The 18,376-nt window shown below is 38.5% G+C and overlaps 1 protein-coding gene across 14 annotated transcripts in view; it reads left to right on the top strand.

Annotated features, from left to right (window-relative positions):
- DNAH11 (dynein axonemal heavy chain 11) overlaps positions 1 to 18,376 on the top strand; it is a 372,548-nt gene that overhangs the window by 303,562 nt on the left and 50,610 nt on the right. For all 14 annotated transcript variants that reach the window (XM_045052477.1, XM_045052478.1, XM_045052472.1 and 11 more), the window contains 7 exons: positions 5,831 to 5,995; positions 7,949 to 8,089; positions 11,227 to 11,397; positions 13,676 to 13,798; positions 15,211 to 15,404; positions 16,566 to 16,714; positions 17,606 to 17,733. In XM_045052477.1, the coding sequence (XP_044908412.1) occupies positions 5,831 to 5,995; positions 7,949 to 8,089; positions 11,227 to 11,397; positions 13,676 to 13,798; positions 15,211 to 15,404; positions 16,566 to 16,714; positions 17,606 to 17,733 (1,071 nt within the window). The remainder of the gene's footprint in view (positions 1 to 5,830; positions 5,996 to 7,948; positions 8,090 to 11,226; positions 11,398 to 13,675; positions 13,799 to 15,210; positions 15,405 to 16,565; positions 16,715 to 17,605; positions 17,734 to 18,376) is intronic.

The following is an 18,376-nucleotide window of genomic DNA, read 5'->3' on the forward strand; positions in this document are numbered from 1 at the left end:
GGTTTTGTACATTAACCCTGTATCTTGCAGCTTTGTTATAATCTCTTGTTAGCTAGGAGTCTTTTTGTTGATTCTTTGGGGATTTCTACAAAGACAACCATGCCATGTGTGAACAAAGACTTTATTTCTCCCATTCCCATTCTGTATACATTTTATTTATTTTGTTGTTTTATTGACTTAGTTTAAGACGTTCAGTACAATGTTGAATAGAAGTGGTGAAAAGAGATATTTGTGCCAGTTCCAGTTTTGGGGGGAAAGCATCTAGTTCATCGCCATTAAGTGGAATATGTAATGAATGTAGGTTTCATTTTTAGATGTTCTCTATCAAGTTGAAGTTCACCTCTATTTCTACTTTTCTGGGAGTCGTTATCATAAATGAGTGTTGGATTTTTTCAGATGTTTTTTCTTCATCTATTGGTATATCATATTTTTTTTTCTTAAGCCTTTTGATGCAATGGATTACATTACTTGACTTTTCAATGTTGAACCAGACTTGCATACCTGGAATAAATCCTACTTACTATAGTATATATTTCTCTTCACACATGTGTTTGATTTTGTTTGCTAATATATTGTTGAGGATTTTTACATATATGTTCATGAAAGATACTGGGTCTATAGTTTTGTTTTTTCTTGAAATGGCTTTATCTGGTTTCAATATTAGGCTAATGGGGACCTCATACAATTAGAAAGTATTCCCTTTGCTTCTGTTTTCTGGAAGAAATAGTAGAAAGTTGATAGCATTTCTTCCTTAAATCTTTGGTAAACTCATCAGTGAAATCCTCTGGGCCTGGTGCTTTCTTTTTTGGAAGATTGTTGTCAATTCAAAATTTTAATTAGATATAGGCCCATTCAGATTATGAGTTCTTGGTAGATGTGTCTTTCAAGAAATTGGTCTACTGCATCTAAATTATCAAATTTGTGGGCATAAACTCATTCATAATATCCTTTTATTATCCTTTAATGCCCATAGAGTCAGTAGTGATGGTCCTTCTTTAATTTCTGACATTGTAATTAATGCTTTCTCTTTTTCTTGGTTAGCCTGGCTCCAGGGCTAAAAATTTTGTTGATTTTTGTAAAGAATCAACTTTTGGCTGATGATTTTTTCCCCCATTGGTTTCCTGTTTTAATTTTTATTGATTTCTGCTCTAATTTTTATTGTTTATTTTCATCTCCTTGCTTTATATTTATATTGCTTTTCTTTCACTAGCTTCTTAAGGTAAAAGCATAGATCATTAATTTTAGATCTTTCTTCTTTTCTACTGTGTGTTCAGTGCTACAAATTTTCCTCTCAGCACTGCTTTTGCTTCATCTCACACATTTTGATAAATTGTATTTTCATTTTTATTTAGTTTGATATATTTTTAATATCTATTGAGATTTCTTTCACCTACATGTTATTGAGAAGTACGCTGTTTAATCTCCAAATACTTGGGGAGTTTTCCAGCTATCTTTCCATTTAGTAATTCCTTATTTGATTTCATTGTCGTTTGAGAGTACACTTAGTATTTCTTTCTTTTAAAACTTTTTCAGGTGTGTTTTATGGTTCAGAGTTTGGTTTATCATGTGAATATTTTATGTGAACTTGAAAGAAATATGTACTCTGCTATTATTTGATAACGTACAGTAGAACCTTGGTTTGCAAGCATAATTTGTTCCAGAAACATGCTTGTAATCCAAAGCACTTGTATATCAAAGCAAATTTCCCCATAAGAAATAATGGAAACTCAGATGATTCATTCCACAACCCAAAAATATTCATGTAAAAATGTTTACATACTGTAATATAATACAAAATAATAAAGAAAATACAAAATGCAAGGAAAAATAAACAAATTGACCTGCACCTACCTTTGAAAAACCTCTGTGGCTGGTGTGAGGAAGACAAAAGAAGGTTGCTGTGTAAATGACTTTCATTAGCACTAAAGGAATCACTCCTATCTGATGGCTCAATGGAATCTCTTTCTTTTTGTGCAACTTTAACAAGGAACCTATCCAGTGACACTTGCTTTCGCCTCCCTTTGAGGATTTTTGTGGAAATGTAACATTACTTTGATGATCACCCATAATCCCACGGGGAGAGAGGCAGAGGGAATGAGGGAGAAGAACCATTTGCTCATTTGTGATCATGTGACATTCGGGGTCACTACTCGTATTCCAAGACATTGTTCCTTTATCAGGTTCAAATTTATTAGAAATGTTTGATCATCTTAGGGAATACTTGCAGAACAAGTTACTCACAATCCAAGGTTTTACTGTATTCTATAAATGTCACTTACATCCAGTTAATAGTGCTGTTTGGTTCAACTATATTGTTGCTGATTCTCTGTCTACCAGAATCCATTAATTCTAGATACAGGAGTTTTGAATTCTTCAGCAATGTGGCCTTGTGTGCTTCTTGGAGTTCTGTCAGTTTCTGTCTCCTGTATTTTGACACTTGGTTGTCAGAGACATGCTCACTAAAGATTTGTATTTTTTTTTTAAGAGAATTGATCCCTTTATCATTATATAATTCTCCTCTTTGTGCTGGATAATTTTCCTTGTTCTCGTGTGTACTTTGTCTGAAATTAATGTAGCTGCTCCAGCTTTCTTTTGCTGAGCGGTAAGTGGTGTAACTTTCTCCATCCCTTTCCTTTAAGCAGAGTAGATTTCTTTTAGAAAGTAGACAGTTGGGTCCTACTTTTTTGATCCATGTTGTCAGTCTGTGTCTTTTAATTGATGTATTTAGAAAATTCACAAAGAGATTATTGATGCAATTGGATTAAAATCTACCACATTTGTCACTGTTTATTTACTGTACTCTTCGTTACCCTTTTTCATGCTTTTTTTTTTTCTTTCTGCCTTCTCTGGTTTTAATTGAGCATTTCATATAATTCCACTACCTGTGGTCTCCCAGCATATAAGTTATACCTCTTTTTTTCTTTTTTTAATGTAGTGGGGTTTTTTTTAGTATTTACTATATACATTTACAAGTAACCTAAGTCCATTTTCAAGTCACATTATGATACTGCCTCCTAGGAAGTGCAAGTATCTTTTAACGTTTTCTCATTTCTTCCCTCCCATCTCTGGTAACACTGTTGTCATTCATTTCATTTATTATAAGTTATAATCACTGAATACCTTGTTGTCTGTATTAGTTTGAACAGTTCCCTTAAGAGTAAGAAAAAAAATTTTTTACCTTCATTTATTCTTTGTCTGACATTCTTCCTTTATGTGGATGTGAGTTTCTGACCTCTATCCTTTTTTTTCCTGTGTGACCAAAAACAACAACAACAACAAATTACTTGTAAGACATGTCTACCGGTGACAGAATCCTTCAGGTTTTTTTATTAAAAAAATCTGTTTTTTTTGCTTAATTTTTGAGGACTGATTTGGCAGGAGACAGACTTATAGACTGATCATTTATTTCTTCAATATTTTGAATATTTACTCTTTTCTTGCTTGCATGATTTCTCAGAAGTTCTTTGTAATTCTTGTCCTCTTTCCTCCATAGGTGAGGTTTGTTTTTTCTTGTAGCTTCTTTTCACCTTGTTTCTTGGTACTTGATTTTCTGCAGTTTGAATATGATATGTCTAGGTGTAATTTTTTTTTGTTACTTATTCTGCTGTGAGCATCCTGGATCTGTGGTTTGGTGAATGTCCATTAATTTTAGAAAATTCTTAGCCATCATTACCTCCACTATTTATTCTCCTTTTTCTCCTTCAGATATTCCTATGATGTGCATGTTAACACTTTTTGTAATTTTCCTACAGTTACTGGATATTCTTTTCCTTTTTTTCCTCTTTCCTTTTCAGCGTGAAACGTTTCTCTTGACCTATATTGGAGTTTGCTGATGATTCCCTTGACTGTGTCCAACCTACTGATGAGCCCATCAGTGGCATCCTTCATTTCTGTCATAGTGTTTACTTCTAACATTTCCTTTCTTACAGTTTCCGTCTCTCACCTTAAATTGTCCAAATGGTCTTGCGTGTTTTCCAGTTTCTCACGAGCCCCGTAGCACATTAAGCATAATTATTTTTAATTCTCAGTCTGATAATTTCAGAATTTCTGCCACTCCTGAGTGTTGTTCTGAGGTTCGCTTTATCTCTTCAGACTGTGCTTTTTGTCTTTCAGCATGCCTTGTACTTTTTTGTTGAAAGCCAGCTAGGATGTACTGGATAATTTGAAGTAAGGCCAATGGAACTTTAGTGTTAGGTTTTATATTTATGTGACTAGCAGTTAGGCTGGGTGTCATGTTTGCTGTAGCTGTTGCTGTCATAGGTTTCACTTTCCTCTCACATCCCTGCTTTTGTCTGTCTGTGTCCTTGGATTTCCCTAGAAACTCCTTCTTAGATAGTCGGTACCTTGCAGCTCTCTGTTGGAATCCACTGTTATCATACTGGGGTCTGTTGATGCGGTGTGGTGGTAAGGTATTGTGGATGAGAAGTATTCTGCAATACTGTGTAATACTATGATTAAATCTCAGGGTTTCTCTCTTCAGAAGAGTTCATCATTTATTTTTATCTCCCCTTTGTGAGAAAAGAGATTGAGGGGAGGCTGAGTTGTCCAATCATCCTTCTCCCTAGGTCAGGTAAGGCTCTGATAATGTAATTTCCATTGAGGGAAGGCTTTTGTTAAGAAAACAGAAAGCTCTTGGATATTTTAAAGGGTTGCCTTCCCCCTGGACATATTTTAAAATAGTTGCTTTTCCCCTTCCACTGCCCAAAGCAGGAATAGATTTTTTTTTTTTCTGGTCTTTACTGTGACAACCAGGTAAGTCTCTTAGAGGCAAATTCACAAAAGTATGGAGGGATTCCTAAGACTGAGCTCCCGGAGGTTTAAAACGGGAGCTCTGACTCCAGCAATTAGCCAATTACTCTGTGAATGTTCACCATCAGCTGATTGTCTGTATTTACCCATCCCTCTGGCTTTTAGAGTGGCAGTTGACCTGTAACTTTAGTTCTTTGAAGGATGTAAGAAGAGTTGAGGATTAGCTTTTTTCCTTTGTGTGGATGGAAATGATGACTTCCAACTTTTTAGATTTGAAGCAGAAGTTTCTTCCTATAGAATAGAATAGGTTCTTCCTATAGGTTCATGATGTTAAATGATTATGACAGACATTCATTCTCTGGACGCTGGAGTGCACCCAGATCTTAACATATTTTGAGATTTGTTTTAAAAAAATGTTTAACGTTCACTTTTGAGAGAGTGAGTATGTGTATGCAAGTTAAGGAGGGGTACAGGAGAGGAGACAGAGGATCTGAAGTGGGCTCTTCACTGACAGCAGTGAGCCTAATGTGGGGCTCAAACTCACAAACCACAAGATCATGACCCGAGCCAAAGTCGGCCACTCTACCAACTGAGCCAGCCAGGTGCCCCTCTGACTTGTTTTAAAATAAGTTTCTAGGGGCACTTGGGTGGCTCAGTTGGTTAGGCATCCAACTTTGGCTTGGGTCATGATCTCACAGTTCATGAGTTCGAGCCCCACGTCGAGTTCTGTGCTGACAGCTCAGAGCCTGGAGCCTGGTTCACTGGAGCCTGATTCAGATTCTGTGTCTCTCTCTCTACCCCTCCTGTTTGTGCTCGCTCGCTCTCGCTCTCTCTCTCTCTCTCTCTCTCTGCCTCTCTTGCATGTGCGCGCTCTCTCTCTGTCTCTCTCTCTGTCTCAAAGAATAAATTAATATTAAAAAATTTTTATATAAGTTTTTAAAGTGGATGATTAGTATATTTTTAATTTTGTATGTTTTTAAGTGTGTTTACTATATATGGTTCCATGAAATTGACAATTAAAGAAACTGCTTACAAACGTGAATTTAACCGCCATTTCTCAGACTTTTCTTGGTTTTGTTAGTTGGTTTTGACAAAGCACCAGAATGACTTCAAGATCGAGCTGAAGTATCTGGAGGACGACCTCCTTCTGCGCCTTTCTGCAGCAGAGGGGAGCTTCCTCGACGACACCGAGCTGGTAGAGAGGCTGGAGAGGACCAAGGCGACCGCAGCAGAGATAGAGCGGAAAGTAAGAAGGCCCCAAGGACACCTGGAGGGTCACAGTGCTCCCTTTGAATCAAGTGTTTGGGATCAAAATGTGATCAAACTTGACAGTTTGCTTAAGAGGACTCACTTGTTGTGGATTTAAGGTCATTTAATAAACTGCCCTTAAAAACCAGAATGTGGGGGGCTCTGCCTGGAGCCAGAGGTGGTTGAACTTGTGCCTCTCATAGTTCAGCAGAGATCCTGTCATCCACATGAGACTCTGTGAGGCTGTTATTTTTTCTGAGTGACTAAATCTGAAGAGAATTGGAGCCTGCTGGTTTACATGGTGTAAAATCTAAAAAGGCTTAGCATCCAGCTCTGGCAAACTGACACCTTCCAGTCTCACCACAGGTTTCCTGGTCTGTTGTACATTTTAGAGAAATATTTAGAGCTAAAGTTGTGTTTACAGGCCTTCACTGGCAGTAGAGAGAGAGCAAGGCATGGTCTCCTGCTGTACTCACATGCATTATTCACCCTGGGAAACAATGACATTTCCTAAGAGCCAGTAAAAATTTTTATTGAGTAGACTTCCTGCTGAATGTCCAACATATGTCCCAACATGTCCTACGTGTGATAGGCACTTAGGACTTTCACAAGTGTCCATGACCCTTAAAATTCCATTGTGTCAAAGTGGGAGGAATCTCATTTGTTTTCTGCAATATCCTCATTACTTACCAATCTATTAATTACCCAGTTGAGACTGTGTCACCACACATCCTATATGTTTATCTTAATTTAAACAAAGAAATGGAATCCCACATTACTCTGTCCTTTTAAGTAAGTGAATTCTTGGTGGCTCCTAAGATGGTAAAGATTAGAGCAATTAAGTAAATTAGGTCTTAGCTTTGAAGTTAGCTTCTAATTGTCTCTTAAAATGCCTCTTCCTTTCTTCTTAATATATTACTATGTAGGGATTCCCCTTTCTGCTCTATGTTTTATTTCCTTTTATACACAATTATGAAGAATCAAGCCTGTAAGAAAGGTTGGGGGAAAAAAAGCTATCTTAAAAAGCTATAGGAGCAGGGGTGCCTGGGTGGCTCAGTCCATTGAGCATCCAACCTCAGCTCAGGTCATGATCTCATGCTTCATGAGTTCGAGCCCCACATTGGCTCGCTGCTGTCAGTAAAGAGCCCACTTCAGATCCTCTGTCCCACTCTCTCTTTGCACCCCCCCCCCCCCCCGCTCGTCTCCACTCATGCTGTCTCTCTCAAAAATAAAAATAACATTAAAAAAAAAAAAGGTATGGGACCAGCAGTAGTCCTAGATTTAAAAAAAAAATTTTTTTTTAAGTTATTTGAGCCTTGAATAAAAATGAGTATGTTGGTTGTGGTGGTGGAGGTATTGTTCTTTTAATTATCTTTCTGAATGTACCCAGAGGCTAATAGATAAAGATAAACTAAATGGAAATATATGAGCATATGGATCATCTGGTGCAAAGTCAGAGAGTCATGAGAGTCTTCACATAAAGGCTTTTTCAGTAAACATGGCTATTGGATAGATCATTGACCTTGGCTGCTTTCGTATACCTTGTTGACTAATAAAGTTATCAGCATTGAACTGACCCAGCAGACTTGTAAGAGCTATCCCAGGGAGGTGATATAGCTGGGTTATTAAACCTGAAAAAGAGAGGGGAGGCAGGAAGGTGACATTACTCAGAACAAATTCTGTGAAACCACAGCCCCTAGTCAGATTTGCTTAATTTGTAACCATAAAACAGCTAGAGTCAGGTCTATTCTCACTGAAAACTCAGTTTATGAAAAAAAATATTTTAAAATATGAATCTAATAATTTTAGAAAAACTCAAGCACATAAATTTCATACATGTTTTCTGTTTTAATATGAATAATTTTTCATTTCAGATAAGTCCCTTCCATCACTTGGGTAAGTATAAAGAATATGAAGAGTAAATGGCCTATGTTGTTTGATCTCACCGTAGGTGATTGAAGCTAAAGAAAATGAAAAAAAAATCAACGAGGCCCGAGAATGTTACAGACCAGTGGCAGCGAGAGCGTCTCTTCTTTATTTTGTTATTAATGACCTCAGAAAAATTAACCCCATCTATCAATTCTCTTTGAAGGTATGCTGAATAGGCTAAGAAAAAATTTCAGTTTCATGAGTTCAACTTGTTTCTGGAAGTTTGGAATTTACTTTTAAGCAATTGGTATATATCCAGTAAGGAGTCCTGAGGATCTAGCCAGCAAAAAAGAAAAAGAAAAAGAAATTCTCATTTTCTCTGGAGCTTTTATTTATAATTTTTAATAAGGCTCTGAGATAATTATGTGGCATCATAATACATTTGGTTTTGTTCTTAAACAGAGTCTTGAGTTTATTATATATAAGGGAATTCTCCTTGAGACTCCTATACTTTTTTTGTAAAGCCATAAGTGTCTTATAAAAAGATTACCCATATTATTTTGGTATAGTGGGAGAAAGAGTGAGAGCAACTATTCATTAAGTCCCTCTGTTACATGCAAGACATTTTTATACCTTGGTTCATTCTTAGGCTTAAAACATCTCAATAAAGTATTTTATCCCTTTTTTTTTTAAACTAACATTTTGAAATAAATTGCTCTGTAATTCACATCATAATTATAAGAGGCAGGATTTGAACTTGTGACTATGATCCCAAAGGCCATGCTCTTTACTTTGCATCATTGTACTTCTGGGCAGTATTCATTCATGCTGTCGCTCAGTTTCTAAACAAATAGCTATTGAGATCAATCATGCCAGATGTTGTGCTGGTTACTCAGTGTACAGTTTTGAAAGAAACAAATATATGGGGGGGGGGGGGGCGTGTGTGTGTGTGTGTGTGTGTGTGTGTGTGTGTGTGTGTGTGTGTGTAAAAGTGATAAGTACAATGAGAGAGAATAGTAAAGATGGAGGTGCTGTTTTACTCTTGGTTCAGGGAAGGCCTCTCAGAAGAAGTGACATTAGAGTTGATTCCTATAGAGTTTAGCCATGTATGAAATGTTTGCAGAAAACAAGGATGTGTGGGACATGAACGAGTTTGGGATTCCAGGTGGTGAGTGAATGTATGTGGCTGGAGGGTAATTAATGAGTAAGGGAGAAGATGACAAGACAGGACTCTAGAGAGGTGGGGAAGTCTAGATCATAGGAGGCCTCATTGGCCAAATGGGGGGTTTTGGATTATAGTTTGTCTGAAAAAAGAAGCCATTGAAAGGTTTGAAGCAGATGTCTGATAGAATGACAAGACTCAAAAGTTAATAGACTTGTCATATGGTTTGAAGCTAAAATAATCAATCCTTAGAAATGGACTGGATATGGAAAATAAAGAAGAGGAAAAGAGTCAAGAGTAACTAGCAGGTTTTGGTTTAGGTTTAGGTTATGATCTCAGAGTCATGGGATCAAGCCCCGTGTCTGGCTCTACACTGAGCGTGGAACCTGCTTAAGATTCTCTCTCTCTGCCCTTCACCCCCGCTCATGCTTGTCCCCCTGCCCCTCACTCACTAAAAAAGGAAGAGAGGGAGGATGGATGAATTGGTAAAGTGAACCCAGCCACAAATAAAAAGAATAATATTTTATGCCCAAGTGGAATTTATGCCAGGAATACAAGCTGGTTAAACATTTAAAAAATAACACAAAACAACAGAGAAAAGCCATATGATCCCTTCAGTGGATGCAGTCAAAGAATCTGACAAACTTCAATACCTGGTTAATGTCTCAATGTGAAAAAGGGCATCTACAAAAATCTACAGCTAGTAATATACTTGATGTTGAAAAACTAAATGCTTTCCCCTAAGATCAGGAATAAGAATGTCTTTTCTCAACACTTCTATTCATGACTGCCCTGCAGGTTATCCCCAGTGCAATAATATAATAAAAGGCACAGACATTTTAAAAGAAGGAGTGTCTTTTTTTCACAAATGACTTAATCATGTGTATAGAAAATCTTCAGAAATCTACCAAAAAAAGCTACTAGGACTAAGAAGTGAGTTTTTAGCAAGATGGCAGGATATAAAGGCAATACTCAAAATCCATTGTTTTTATATATGAAGAACAAACAATTGGAAAATAAAATTAATACCTCAGTACTATTTACAACAGCTTCCAAATTCACGAAACTCTTAGGGATAATTTCAACAAAACAAATACAAGATCTGTGTGCTAAGTGCTGCAAAAACATTGTTGAAATATACCATGGAGAGAGATACCATGTTTGTGGATTAGAACACTCAGTGTTATTAAGATGATCTTTGGTCTTTCCAAATTGATCTGTAGATTCAATTCCATCTCAGCCAAATCCCTGGAGGCTTTTTAAAAATAGAAATTGGCAAGCTGATTCTAAAATTAAAAGGATTTAAAGTAACTGAATAATTTTGAAAAAGAGATTAAAAGGATTTAAAGTAACTAAATAATTTTGAAAAAGAACAACAAATTTACAATACATGATTTCAGGGCTTGTTATAAACTGATATTAATTGGCCTAAAGAAAAATACCCGAGACAATTTAATGAAGAAGGGATAGCTTTGATAACAAATGGTGCTGAGAAAACTTGATACCCACAAAGAATAAAATGAACCTTAAACGTTACATCACATTTCTTACAAAATTAGCTCAAAATGAATAAGCAAAGCTATGAGATTTCTAGGGAAAAAAATGGGAGAAAATCTTTGGGCTTTGGGTTAGGCAAAGATTTATTAGGATACAATAGAAAGGAAAAAACTAATAAATTGAAACTTATCAAATTAAAAATTTACGGTCTTCAAAATACATTAAGAAAATAAAAAGGTGAATTACTATTAAAACCTCTTTCCAATGCTTATATCTAACAAAAAACTGATCTCAGAATATATAAAGAAGTTGGACAACTCAACTAAACAATGAAAGATTTGAACAGACATGTCCTGTACTGAGTCATGAGTATTGCCCATAAGCCCATTTTTAAGTGCTCAGTATTCATCAGAAAAATGCAGCGTAAAAGCAGAAAGAAGTATTGCTAGGTACCAAATAGAATGGCTGCAATTTTACAAGACGGACAGTAACAAGTGTTAGCACAGATACAGTACTGCAACTCTTTCGCGTTGCCAATGAGGATGCAAAGTGGTAAAAACCATTTTGGAAAACAGTTTGGCACTTTTGTATAAAGTTAAACAGAAAGCGATCCCCCATTTTGGCTGCGTGGGGGGGGGGGGGTGCTAGCTAGACATCAGGCACTAGTTTCCATCCTTTACCAGTCACTTTAAATTCCCCAGGCTTTCAACATGCTGTTCCACAGAGCAATTGAGCAGGCTGACAAGGTGGAAGACGTGCAGGGCCGCGTCTCAGTCCTGATGGAGAGCATCACCTATGCCATCTTCCTCTACACCAGCCAGGCACTGTTTGAGAAGGACAAGCTCACCTTCCTGTCCCAGATGGCTTTTCAGGTAAGGAAATCAGTCATTTGAAAGCATCCTCAGAACTGAAGTCCTACACCTCTGTTTATTATGTGCTTTACTTGCACTGAAGGGAGGCATGACACCTTTTTTGGAAGGCCTTGGGGGCACGAGGTGAGTTTGAGTTTCCCAGGGTGAGCTTGGACTTGTGACAAGCTTTCAGTCGGTCCCAGGGTGTTGGTTTGGGTAGGTATGTGCTGTAAGCCACCACATCAGCGATCACCCTGAAAAACAGAACAACTTCTCCTCACTTCTTAGGTCTTGTGCAGAGCCTCCTGGATATTACCAGGGAGATTCTTTCTGGTTTGTTTTTGTTTGTTTGTTTGTTTGTTTTTAGATAGATAGCACACATCGGGGAGGGGCAGAGGGAGAGGGAATCTTAAGCAGACTCCATACCCAGTGCAGAGCCCAAATCGGGACTTAATCTCACAACTGTGAGAACACGACCTGTGCCGTAATCAAGAGTTGGATGCTTAACTGACTGAGCCACCCAGATGCCTGGAGATTCTTTAAGATAAGAATTATGAGTCCACATTTGGATGGTCCTAGGATTTTCTCCGTCCCTTTATAGACCAGTGAATGGGTGAATGAGCTGCAGGTTTCACACTGCCACCTTCAGTGAGACCTGCTATCCTTTTATTTATCTATTTTTCAATACGGACTCCAGCAAAAGACTTTTTTAAATAAAGGTGCCCACAATAAGAAGAAAACGTCGAGGACTACATGCCTAGATGAAATAAGCATGTTGTCCTATTATTAGTTTGTTTGCTCTATACCTTTTTCTGTCAACCCAGTTCTTGATGGAAGGTCATTGCCTGGTCTGCATTGTGTCCTCCAAAGTGCTTTGTCCAAAGAAGGCATTTTGTAAATACCTGCTGTTAATAATGATAAACTGTTACTTTCAGTATTTTTGGTCATTGTCGATTCCTTTGGGTTATAAATGAATATATAGGTGTAGGTGTTCCATAATGTATGTGATAAACAGGAGCAAGACATTACAAAATTAAATTGTTGTTTGTATAAGTATTACTCGTTAGCAATAAAAGGCCAAGAATGAGAATACATGAAACATACATACACACATACGCACATCTATTTAAAACTTTCTCCTAGGAAGTCATAGATAAATTACAGCTTATCTCAAACCCTGACAGTTTCTGTAAATCAAAGCTTCATATATATGGCAATTATTTATTAAAATAAATTGAATTAAGAACAAATCAATTAATCAAATAGTCTTTTAATGTGTTACCACCCATAATGCATTTTGAAAATATCTAGAGTTTTAAAATAGCATAAAACTCAAAATTTTACCAGTTTAACTTTATATGGTGTTAAAATATTTAGGTTGAAATTTGGGAATATTTCAGCCTCCTGTCCCCCTCAGAAATGTTCTTTCTGTGGACTTCTTATCAAGTTCCTAATGTAGGTGTCTAAAGTTTATTTCTGTTTATACTGTGCTTGTTTAGTTGTATCTATAAAACAGTAATTTCCAATTTTTCTCAATCTCACATATAAGAAAAATATGTCATCTCATATGTCAAACTTATTAAGTTTATTAGATGTTATTTCTATACCAAGACTAATAATATTAGTTCTACCTTCTATTTAGTAATTTGGTCCATCATCACCTCAGGCTTTTTCAATTTGTTTAACCAGACCTTTTTTTGTTGTTTGTTTTAAAGAAGTCTCTTTTAAAAAAATCTTTTGAAGTTTATTTATTTATATTGAGAGAGACAGAGACAGCACGTCAGCAGGGGAGGGGCAGAAAGAGAGAGAGAGAGAGAGAGAGAGAGAGAAAGAATGAGAATCAATCCCTAGCAGGCTCCACGCTGTCAGCACAGACCCCAACGTGGGGCTCGAACTCGTGAAACTCTAAGATCATGACCTGAGCCGAAATGAAGAGTCGGACCCTTAACTGAATGAGCCACCCAGGTGCCTCTGTATAACAAGTTCTAAGACAAGTTTGAGTTCACAGCAAAAGCATAAATAGGAACAAATATTTCATATATTTTGCTAATACACATGTGTTAAAATTGGAATAAACTAGTCTTCATAATTATTTGCTATTAGATTTTCAGTTAAGGTTTTGAGATCATGGACTTAATCTAAGACTTCTTAATTCAGCTTTAGAACAGATACAGACCTATGGAAATCTCAGCAGACTTGGTTCTGTGTATTCAGTCCTATCTGTTAAATGGTGACTACCTCCTGTGCTGTGATTTTGATATAAACTAAGTGACCTTTTTCAATTTTGTGTACCCTAAAGATTTTGTTGAGAAAGAGAGAGATAGACCCTTTTGAATTGGATTTCCTGCTTCGATTCAGAGTTGAACACACTTACTCGAGTCCTCTTGACTTCCTAACCACTCAGTCTTGGAGTGCTCTAAAGGTATGTTAGGAAGACGTTTTGTCACTTTCTAAATCTTATGTCTCAGTTCTCATAAATGTAGAAATGTTTTAAAAGAAATACAAGTGATATATACTATTTCATTTGTAGAGATATGTAATGTGATCTTCTTTAATCCATCTTTGTATTACTAAATTATAAAGTGATTAATTTCTTACTTGGAAGTGAAGGAACTTTGGCCCTATTTGTGAGTGGGAAAACTAATAAATATGTGTAGTCTGCAGGAACTTCGGTAAAAGTCAAGGAACAGAAGGGAACATTTTTGTCAATTTACCTAAAACCAGTCTCTTTCTTTCTTTTTTTTTTTTTAAGTTTGTTTATTTTTGAGGGAGACAGTGAGGGAGGGGCAGGGAGATAGGAGGACAGAGGATCTGAAGCAGGCTTCAGACACCAGGGAGCCCGATGCAGGCCTAGAACTTACAGATCATGACCTGAGCCAAAGTCAGATGCTCAACCAACTGTGCCACTCAGGCGTTCTTTTCTTCTTTATATTTGTCCACTTTTTCCACATAGTTTTGTCAATTACACAACAACATAGTGATTTATTCTCACTGTAAACTGTTTGAGCTGAACAGAATGTTGTCGAGAAAAAAGCAATGATTATTCATCACCCTCAGTCATCAATCAATCCTTACCTTATTTTTCTCTCAGAAGATCCTGTTGTTTAAGAGTTTATTTTGTTTAAAACAAAATATTCTCCTAAAGATGCTCATCATTTGCTAACCTTTGCCACACCCTTTTTCTGAGAAGGACACATTTCTGTCCATTGGAAATAACCATCATCCCTTATTTTTATAGTATAGTTAGGTTTATTTTTAATGGAGTTTTTAAATTATTTAGAATTACAAATTCAAGTCCAATTGTTGATCAGTTAGGACCTCATTCAAAGGGATGATGAAAGAAAAAAGTTTTACAAAGAATATATTATCATGGTATGGGAAGAAGACGAAGGGAATCAAACCAGGAATGGGGATGGAAAAAGGAAGAAAAGGAGCTGCTACTGAAACTGTTGTGAAATGAAGTTATGGGACAGAGCCAACCCCTAGGAGCTGTGGCATTCGGTAGAGGAACACAGCCACTGGCAAACTATGTCACCACAGGGAAAGAGCTGAGGAAGAAATACCCCTGCTTCTCTCTGCTCCAGCCCTCTAGTCTCTTGCTAGTGCCTCCTCTTGGCCAAACCCAACCAGACCAGAGAACCAGAGAATTTAGTTCAAATAATCCTTAGTGGTCACCCTCTTAGCGGAGCAGAAAAGGGTGCAGAGTGAATCTGGTGAGGAAATGATGACTATCCAGCACAGCTTGTTCACACAGGATCCAACACATCCGCTAGTCTTTATCTCAAACTGTAAGCTGTTTACACCATTCCCATCTGTTCCCCTGTTGTATGACAGGCAGTAGCCCTGATGGAAGAATTTCGAGGCATAGACCGAGATGTGGAAGGATCTGCCAAACAGTGGAGGAAGTGGGCGGAATCCGAGTGTCCAGAAAAAGAGAAGCTACCGCAAGAATGGAAGAAGAAAAGTTTGATACAGAAGCTGATTATTTTGAGAGCAGTGCGCCCTGACAGAATGACATATGCTCTCAGGTGGGGCAGTTAGCATTTTTGGAAATTCAAGTTAACTTCGAGGACACCTGGTCTTAGGGGCTGGAGTATCTGGTGGAGGCATTTATGGTCCATATTGATGAGAAGTGATTCTGCTGAAAATGTGATATTGTAATCACTACTATTGTTGAAACTCACTGAACACTAAACTAGGCTAGTCTCTAGTCAGACTGAGCCCATCTTGCCTGAAAACCTGACTTGTGACATTAGGAGGGGAGACAGGGAACCACTGGAAATATTCTAGCAAGAGAGATGGGTGTCATCAGAGTTCAGAGGCCAGGGGCATGCATTATTCCAGTGCGACTTCCACTGTCTTTATTTAGTGGTGGCGTTTGGGCTCTGAAGATTTTGCCCATCAAACAAAAAGGATTTCTTTCATGGAGACGCTCATAGTCTTATAACTTTACTACCGGTGCAATTTAAAGCAGGAACCCTGTCTACATATTCGTCCGTGTGTCCTCTCTCTTTGCCCTCTCGACTTCTAACTGGTAATGTGCTGCTTAATTCGTGCAAGTCACGTTCGCCTCTGAATTTACCAGAGTTCTCACCTTCCTTCCTAACAACGGCATTCCTGCACCTCAGGTTTTTCCCCTCCACTTTGTTCAGCTAATTTGCCCTTTGCAGAAGCCTCTGCATACCCTACTTTACAAGTTAATTCTGCTTAGTAGTAGTACTTACTTTCTGCTAAATCTGATGCTGCTGGAAAATAGTCCCTGCTTAATTGAGCTTTCCTGTGTTAGAAACACCCCAAAAAGCATTTGTATATTCATGAGAAGCCCAGCAGGCCGGAAAATTGCACTGTGGCAAATCTAATGAACTGTTAATAAGTAATGGGGGATCTGGCAGGAGATTTGGGGGATACAAAGCCACAGGCAGGCAGCTGGTGGTACTCAGAGGGGGGTCTCTGTAGCCCCCAAAATGGAACGTAGGCTTCTGATTTTCAGAGCTTCTAAAGCAGGGAGGGATTTCACTGACACTAATGCATTAGAAATCTAGCTGGATTTATATCGTTGTGTAAAAACATCCCATGTAATGAACATGGTTAGCGTCCTTCCTGTGCCTATGATTTAAGCTGATCCAAGTTGTAGCCCTTTTCAAGGTCATGAGCATTGATCGTGTCTTTTGCATTATTCTTTTTTATAGGGATTTCGTGGAGGAAAAACTGGGTACAAAATATGTGGGGAGGACCAGATTGGACTTAGTTAAAGCATTTGAAGAAAGCAGCCCAGCCACTCCAGTTTTCTTCATTCTGTCTCCAGGGGTGGACGCCCTTAAAGACCTAGAGATCCTTGGTGAGGGGCCAGGAGGCTTGCCTTCCCACCCTTCCCCTTGCCCACGGCCTGCCTGACCTTCTCTCCATTCACAGTTACCTTAGTTTCTTCCTCTCTCTCTCTCTCTCTCTCTCTCTCTCTCTCTCTCTCTCTCTCTCTTTCTTTCCTTTTTCATTTGTTGGAGATTGAGTACATGGAAAATGTAAGGCTAATAACACTGTAGTCTGAAGAAATGCTCAAACGGAACATTCCTCTGGTTGGCATAATGCAAGTTTCCTTTGTACTGTTTTCCACCTTTTGACTATATAAGGGCCAGAGGGCAATTTTCTCCATGCTCGTGTAATCTTGTGCCCCCTGTGACTAAATAGTGGTCATTAGAGCAAGCCTATTCGATTGTGCAAGGCACTGTCGCTTTGTGCTCTGGATTACTATTCCCCACAGCCCGCACCGAGAGTACCAGGTTAATAGAGCTGTGACCTGACTGTGCTCGATTCAAGCATGGCCACAAGGTGAGAGGCTCCTGCATTTACCCAATGAGCCAATTTGTTCAAAAAATGATGTGATATCTACCACATGTTGCTCCTTTTTATGAGGGAAATGCTTTTCTACTCCTGCAAGAGTTAATAAAGCTCAGTAACAATACTTGCCATCTATCAAAATGTCAAAAGCTTCATTACCATAAAACCAGAGGAACTTATTTCCACAGGCTTAGCTAATGCTCATAAGGAGGCAGCTGTTGAGAGCTCAAAAAGCTGCTTGTTGAAACGACCGAAGTTTAGTTTGGCTTCTTTAGGAGAGTGACCTAGAAGGTGGCAGCAGTCACCACAGACAGACCCTGGGCCTCAGAATTCCACACCCTTCTCATCTGTCCTTGATTCACTCTCCCCCTCACCGTGTTGTACCCTCTCACAGGCAAAAGACTGGGGTTTACGATAGACTCGGGAAAATTCCACAACGTGTCTTTAGGACAAGGCCAGGAGACGGTGGCAGAAAAGGCACTGGAGAAAGCTTCCAAAGGAGGACACTGGGTCCTACTCCAAGTGAGTATTCCCTCTTCTCGGACAATGCTGGGACTGAACACGGGGGAGGGACAGCGCAGAGTTGTCCTGACCCACAGGAATGAGCCTTCCTCATGACATCTGGTGATTTGCCGAGTCTTGGGGTTCTATCAGTGTCCATGACACCTCCACAGGTGATAAGAGACTCTGCTTACAAGGATACCTATCATATTTTGAGGGATTTCCTAGTCATTGTGCTTTAAAATTATTACAGGGAATCCTCTTATCCTCTTGACTTACGGATATCTGGAATACTCCAGTAGTGCTTCAGGGTGAGCAGGCTTGTATAGATTGCCAAGGCCCGTGTCCTAAAACCTCACATTTGCAAGTTGCTTTTAAAGTTAACAGAGCATTTTTGGGACGTCTGAGTGGTTCAGTCGGTTAAGTGTCCAACTCTCGATTTCAGCTCAGGTCATGATCTCACGGTTTGTGGGTTCAAGCCCCACGTCAGGCTCTGTGGTAACCCCATGGAGCCTGCTTCAGATTCTCTTTCTCCCTCTCTCTCTCTCTCTGCCCCTCCCCCACGTGCTCTCTCTCAAAAATAAACATTTTTTTTAAAAAAGCGAAGTTGACAGAGCATTTTTGCATTTATTACCTCATGCAACTCTGACTCTGCCCCTAAATT

Source organism: Felis catus, chromosome A2 (assembly GCF_018350175.1).
Source record: "Felis catus isolate Fca126 chromosome A2, F.catus_Fca126_mat1.0, whole genome shotgun sequence".
Taxonomy (NCBI): Eukaryota; Metazoa; Chordata; class Mammalia; order Carnivora; family Felidae; genus Felis; species Felis catus.